This window comes from Arachis stenosperma, chromosome 4 (genome assembly GCF_014773155.1).
Source record: "Arachis stenosperma cultivar V10309 chromosome 4, arast.V10309.gnm1.PFL2, whole genome shotgun sequence".
Taxonomy (NCBI): domain Eukaryota; kingdom Viridiplantae; phylum Streptophyta; class Magnoliopsida; order Fabales; family Fabaceae; genus Arachis; species Arachis stenosperma.
Window position 1 is genome coordinate 71,079,344 of NC_080380.1, and position 6,818 is coordinate 71,086,161.

The following is a 6,818-nucleotide window of genomic DNA, read 5'->3' on the forward strand; positions in this document are numbered from 1 at the left end:
CTTTAGTGAATATTATTGCCGGGATGTTGAGTGCTTCCTCTTTTCCGTCGACATGATATACTTCTTTGAGATATCTTTTGCGAGATGATTTGGAGATCCCACCTCCTGCGAATCCGCCATGTATCATGTGGACATGTCTCTCTGGTGTCCGAGGTGATCGTTCGGTTCGTTCGGTATCTACATCCATTCGTCTCTTTCTTTGATCATCATCTCGGGTGGCCAGAAATCGATCTAATTTTCCTTCTCTCACCAATTTTTCTATGATATTTTTTAAGTCGAAGCATTTGTTTGTGGAGTGTCCTCGGACTCGATGGTATTCACAATATTCCTTCTGGTTTTCTCCTCCCCTTTTGCCTTTGAGTGGCCGTGCTGGGGGGATTTTTTTCTATATGGCAGACTTCTTTGTATATCTCGACCATGGATGCCCTGAGAGGAGTGTAATTATGGTAATTTTTTATTTTCTCCCCTTGTCGATCTTCTTTTCTCTTGGATTCCTTGTCTTTGTCTCGGTAGGAGGCCCCCGATTTTGAGGTCTCTCCTAACTGAGCGTTTTCTTCCATGTTGATATATTTTTCTGCTCGTTCCTGTACTTCATCTAAGGAGGTCGGGTACTTTTTTATATAGACTGGCTAAAAGGTCCCTCTCGTAGGCCGTTGATGAGTCCCATAATGGCGGCCTCTGTTGGTAAACTTTGTATGTCCATGCACGTTTTGTTGAATCTCTCCATGTAGTTGCGGAGGCTCTCCCGATCTCCTTGTTTGATCCCTAGTAAGCTGGGGGCATGCTTAGCCTTATCTTTCTGAATGGGGAATCTGGCTAGGAATTTTTTAGCTAGGTCATCAAAGCTTGAGATGGACTTTGGGGGTAGGTTGTCGAACCATCAGATTGCTGTCTTTGTGAGAGTTGTTGGAAAGGCTTTACAGCGAACAGCATCTGGGGCGTCGGTAAGGTACATTCTGCTTCTGAAGTTGCTGAGGTGGTGGTTGGGGTCCGTGGTGCCATCATACAGGGTCATATCCGAGAGTTTAAAGTCTTTTGGAATTTTGGTTTTCATGATTTCCCTAGTGAACGGGTCTTGTTCTTTGCGTGATTTTTCTTCGAGATTGGCCCAAGGGGCTTTTAATTTAAGATCGGCTTCCAATTGCTGTAGTTTTTCTTCCAATTCTCGACGTCACCGCACCTCTCTTTGTAGATCTTTTCCGATTTCTCGTTGTTGTTGGGTTTCTTTTTCAAGTTGTTTTAGGTGATCTAGGAGCGCTTCTATTGCCCTCGAATTTGGTGAATCTTTGTCCTTGTTGGTTTCCGGGGTATCTTGCAGCGTGACATCCGCGTTCTTGTGCGGTGTTCTATCTTCCAGACCTGAATCGTGGTCGTTGTCATGGTCGTCCACCACGGTGATGGGATGACTTCCAGGTCCCCGGCAATGGCGCCAATGTTTCGAGGATTACCTGAAACTGGAGATCGATCTCAGACGAGATCTTCCGTACTGGTCGTAGCTGGTGTATCCGGCAGGTGGATGACAATCGGAGCTGGTACGTCCGACTTGTTGGACTGATGGTGCTGCTGATCCTCTGTCACCGAAGGATGGGGGGTACCTGCAAGGGACTCCGATGCTTAAGTTAGCAAGGGTATTAAGCAGGTTTTATGTAGAATTAGAGTATGAGTTATACCTGGGTGCTCCAGCGTATTTATAATGATGAGATGTGACCTTTTGGATAAGATAAGTTAGTTATCTTATCTTATCTTTATCTTTGAGTTGAGGTCAATGTATCTTCAATGGAACCGCCTTTATCTCTATAGGCTTGGGTTGCCCTAGGATTTGGGTCGTGTTCCTCTGTTTGACCCTTTTACTGGGCTCTCCTGTCGATTTGGCCGAGCTCTTTGAGAAGAGGTCGGCTAGTTGGACCTAAGGAGGTCGGTTGCTTTTATCTCCAATCATCCCGGGTCAGGTAACTCGACCCAGAGTATGAACACATTCATTATCAAAAACAAAAGGCACATTAGAGACGAGTAGGTTGCTCAATGGCTTGGCAACCTTGGAGAAGTCTCCAATAAACCTCCTATAGAAACCAGCATGTCCCAAAAAGCTTCTAATTTCTTTGACATTGCAAGGTGGAAGTAGCTTTTCAATCACCTCTACCTTTGCCCTGTCCACTTCTATGCCCTTCTTTGAGATTTTATGACCAGGGACCACTCCTTTCTGTAACCATGAAATGGCATTTTTTCCAATTTAAAACAATGTTGATCTCTTGGCATCTCTTTAGCACTAGGGCTAACTGATGCAAGCAATCAGAATATGTGTTACCAAATACAGAGAAGTCATCCATAAACACCTCAATAAACCGCTCAATCATGTCTGAAAATATGGAGAGCATGCACCTTTGGAATGTTGCAGGTGCATTACACAGTCCAAAGGGCATCCTCCTGTAAGCAAAAATGCCATATGAACAAGTAAATGAAGTTTTCTCCTGGTCCTTTGGGTCCACAACTATTTGGTTGTAACCCGAATAATCGTCAAGGAAGTAGTAGTATTCATGTCCAGCCAGCCTCTCAAGCATTTGGTCCATGAATGGTAGGGGAAAATGGTCCTTCCTGGTGGTATCAGCTCATTCTTCTCATTTGTTACAACAGTGACTCCTCCTTTCTTTGGAACTACTTGTACTGGGCTTACCCAAGGGCTGTCTGAGATGGGATAGATCACCCCTGCTTGCCACAACTTCAACACTTCCTTCTAGACTACCTCATTTATGGTTGGATTCAACCTTCTTTGTTGTTGCCTTGAGGGCTTAGCACCCTCCTCAAGTAGGATCTTGTGCATACACATTGAGGCGCTGATCCCTTTTAAGTTTGTGAGTGTCTAGCCTATAGCATCCTTGTATTGTTTCAGCACTTGGATGAGCTCCTCTTCTTGCTCCTTGCATAAGCTTGAGTTGATGATCACTGGGTAGGTGCTGTTGTCACCTAGATAGGCATATTTCAAGATTGGAGGTAGGGTTTTTAGCTCTAATTTTGGTGCCTCTTCTCCATTGTTGTCCTTATGGTTTGTCATGATTGAACTTTCCATGGTTCCTTGTGGTGGTTCTTCACGTGGTGCCTGTTGCTCCAATTCCATACTTCCTTCGTATTGCTCTTCTTCCAAGACTCCTTGGACTATTTGTTCTATGGTGTCCACCATCATTCATTCTCCTATTACTTCCTTGGGATAGCTCATTGCCTTGAATACATTGAAGACCATCTTTTCCTCATGTAATCTCAAGACTAGTTCTCCTTTTTGCACATCAATGATGGCTCCAGCAGTAGCTAGAATGGTCTTCCTAGGATAATTGAAGTGTTTGCCTCTTCTTCCATATCCAGCACAACAAAGTCAGCTGGGAAGATGAATTCTCCCACCTTCACCAATAAATCCTCCACCACTCCATGTGGAAACTTGAATGTCCTGTCAGCTAGTTGGAGTGCCATTCTTGTTGGTTTGGCTTCCTCAATTCTCATCCTTCTCATCATGTTCAAGGACATGAGATTGATGCTAGCCCCCAAGTCACATAAAGCCTTTTCAATTGTGATATCCCCTATGATGCAGGGGATTTGGAAACTCATTGGGTCTTTCATTTTCTGGGGGAGTTTCTTTTGTATGATGGCACTACACTCCTCAGTTAGGACTACAGTCTCCTTTTCTCCCCAGTTTCTTTTTCTTGTCATGAGCTCCTTCAGGAACTTTGCATAGAGGGGCATTTGCTCCAGTGCTTCAGCAAATGGTATGTTGATTTGGAGCTTTTTGAAGATTTCCAAAAATCTAGAAAATTGGTTGTCCTTCCCATCCTTCCTTAGCCTTTGTGGGTATGGTGCCTTTGGCAGATAAGGCTTCAAGATTGGCTTTGGTGAAGATGGGCTAGGGACCTCTTCTTTCTTCCTATTTTCAGGCTTTTTTGCAGTTTTTTCTTCGTGGTTCTCCTAGTTTGGGGTGGCATCTTCTACCACTTTTCCACTTCTAAGTGTGATGACCTTGCACTCCCCTCTTGGGTTGGCCATGGTGTCACTTGGAAATGTGTGTGTAGGCATTGGGATTTGCTTGGATAAGAACCCCACTTGTGCTTCCAGCTTTGAGATTGTTGCACCTTGGTTCTTCAAATTCGACATGTATTCTTCTTGGTTGGTATCTATCTTCTTTTCAGCTTGTGCTTGCCTTTCCAAGAGGGTGGAAATAGCCACTGTGAGCTGTGATGATAGCTGTGCTGTTGCGGCCTCTACTCTCTCAAAGTTACCTTTGATTTCACATGGTTGTGAGGTTGGGGTTAGTGTGTCTTGATGGTGGTGTGTTTGCTGGTTGGAAGGATATGATGTGTGAGGTGGATTGTGGTATGGTCTGTTGTTATTTGACTGATGATTGGGGTTGTGATTCTGGTATTGATTGGCTTGGTATGGTTTGTTGTGATCTTGGTTGTGATTTTGTTGGTTCCCCCACCCAAAATTCGGGTGGTTCTTCCATCCTGGGTTATATGTCTTGGAGTTAGGGTCATATGGTTGTCGAGAGGGGTTATGCACATAGTTTGCTTGCTCACATTCAACTTCTGGTTCATTTTCTTCTTGGGGTGGCGCTTGAGCTTGGACAACTGTAACTTGATAGTTTTCCATTTTCTTAGTTAAGGCTGCCAATTATGTTGTAATTGCCTTGTTTTGTGCTAACAGGGCATCCATAGAATTGAGTTCTAGCACACCCTTCTTTTGGCCTCTTTCTGAAGCATAGAAGTAGTCATTCTCAGCTACAGTTTCAATGACATCTATGGCTTCCTTAATGGTCTTCTTCTTGTTGAGTGAACCCCCTGAAGAGTGGTCCATAGCCTTCTTCGATTCATAGGTTAATCCTTCATAGAAAATGTGGAGCTGCACCCACTCATTAAACATATCTGGTGCGCATTTTCTTGTTAGATCTTTGAACCTCTCCCAAGCCTCATAGAGTGTTTCACCATCTCACTGTCTGAAAGTCTGCACCTCAACTCTTAGCCTGTTGATCCTCTGTGGAGGGTAAAATCTTGCTAGAAATTTGTTCACAACATCCTCCCATGTGGTTAGGCTCTCCTCGGGGAATGATTCTAACCACTTTGTTGCCTTATCTTTGAGCGAGAAAGGGAACAGAAGTAGTTTGTAGGTGTCAGGGTGTACACCATTAGACTTTACAGTATCGCATATTCTCAAGAATGTGTTGAGATGTTGATTTGGATCTTCTTGAGCACCTCCTCCATATGAGCAGTTATTCTGGACTAGTGTGATGAGTTGAGATTTCAACTCAAAATTGTTGGCATGGATTGTTAGCTTGAGGATGCTGTTGCCACATTTTCCTGGATTTGGATTGATATAGGAGCCTAAGACTATCCTCTCTTGCCCAGCTTGATTTCCAACTCCTCCTCCAACATCTTTGTGTGCTTCGTCTTCCATGGTGGTTGTTAGATCTTCCTCTACTGGTTCTTCTCCAACTATACCCTTCCATCTAGCCTCCCTCCTTAATCTAAGGAAGGTTCTCTCAGGTTTACTATCAAAAGAGGATGAAGTCTCTCCTCTTCTACCTGTCATACAATCAACACACAGCAAGAAAAGAGCAAGTGAAGGAATCTCCTTAGTTAAAATTAGTGATTAGCTTAAGTGATGCAATTAATCAAACAGTTAAAAGAGTGAAAGTATAAACAATGAATAGCTAAAGAAATCTCAAAAAGACAAAAAGAAAAATAGAAATTAGAAAGGAATTTAAAGGCTACACTAGGAAATGAATAAGAAAACAATTAAAGGTTAAAAATAGCGTAATCTAGCTCTCCAATCAGTTTAATCATTGTCAAATTCAAACCAATCCCCGGCAACGGCGCCATAAAACTTGATAATTTTGGAATTCACTCCCCCAATAATATTGATGAATCTGCTTTTGGCAAGCGCACTAAAATTATCGTCAAGTATTAACCTACAGTGGAGTGGGATTGTATGCACAGAGATTGGTAGATTTGAGCAAATTTATTCAATTGGTGAATTAGTCAAGCTTAACAGGATGAGTTGTAAGTGCAGAATTATAAATGGCAGGAACATAAATAGCAAAGGAATAAAAGAAAGCAATAAAATGCAGAAATGGAAATAACAGGAATGTAAAGGGGAATGGGATTTTGCAGAATATAAGTAAAGCTATAAAAGAATGGGAGAGATAAGAATGGGGGAATTCATTGAGATCATGAGATATTGTCTCTTTGGATTAAATCCAGCTCATATCCTCTTCAATCATGCAACTCATTGACCTCTTGGCAATCATGATTGATTGAGCTTCAATCCCTTGGTGACTCAATCTCTCAGATCTTGATCAATAGCCAATTCCTTGGTCTAATTGCTCATGAAGAGAGATATGCTTGGTCCCTGATTATACCACACATCATCATAGGTCTAAGTAGAGGGAGGATTGTATGTCACCATATCCAAACACCAAAACCCAGATTCTACTCAAGTGTGAGAAGGGATTTCTATCATGGTTTCATGTTTCCTTTTCCAAGGTTCCCATGAAACCCATTTTGCATTCAATCTCTTTTCCAAGTTAATTGAACACTAAGCATGAAAATCAAAATTCCTTCTAGCAAATCAAAGAGAAGATGAAGAGAAGAAGAAATTTACTATCATTAATCCATCAAGTACAATAGAGCTCCCTCTCTCAATGAGAGGAAATTTAGCTACTCAAAGCTCAAAGAGAAAGTACAAAAGATGAAAGAGATGAAATGTGGAAAGTAAAAGTGAAATCCCCAAAACTAAACTCTGTGACTTGCTTCCCCTTTTTCAATACTTCCAAGGGTATTTAT

General features: G+C 42.3%; 1 protein-coding gene across 1 annotated transcript; it reads right to left on the minus strand.

Annotated features, from left to right (window-relative positions):
- Positions 1-3,300: 3,300 nt before the first annotated feature.
- On the minus strand, positions 3,301-3,729 carry LOC130975072 (uncharacterized). The gene has a single exon (XM_057899904.1). It carries the CDS (start codon positions 3,727-3,729, stop codon positions 3,301-3,303), a length of 429 nt encoding a protein of 142 aa, XP_057755887.1.
- Between the last annotated feature and the right edge of the window lie 3,089 nt (positions 3,730-6,818).

What these genes read in the sequence shown, in the direction of transcription:
- LOC130975072 (XM_057899904.1), bottom strand. Translation starts at nt 3,729, where the DNA reads ATGCCCCTCTATGCAAAGTTCCTGAAGGAGCTCATGACAAGAAAAAGA.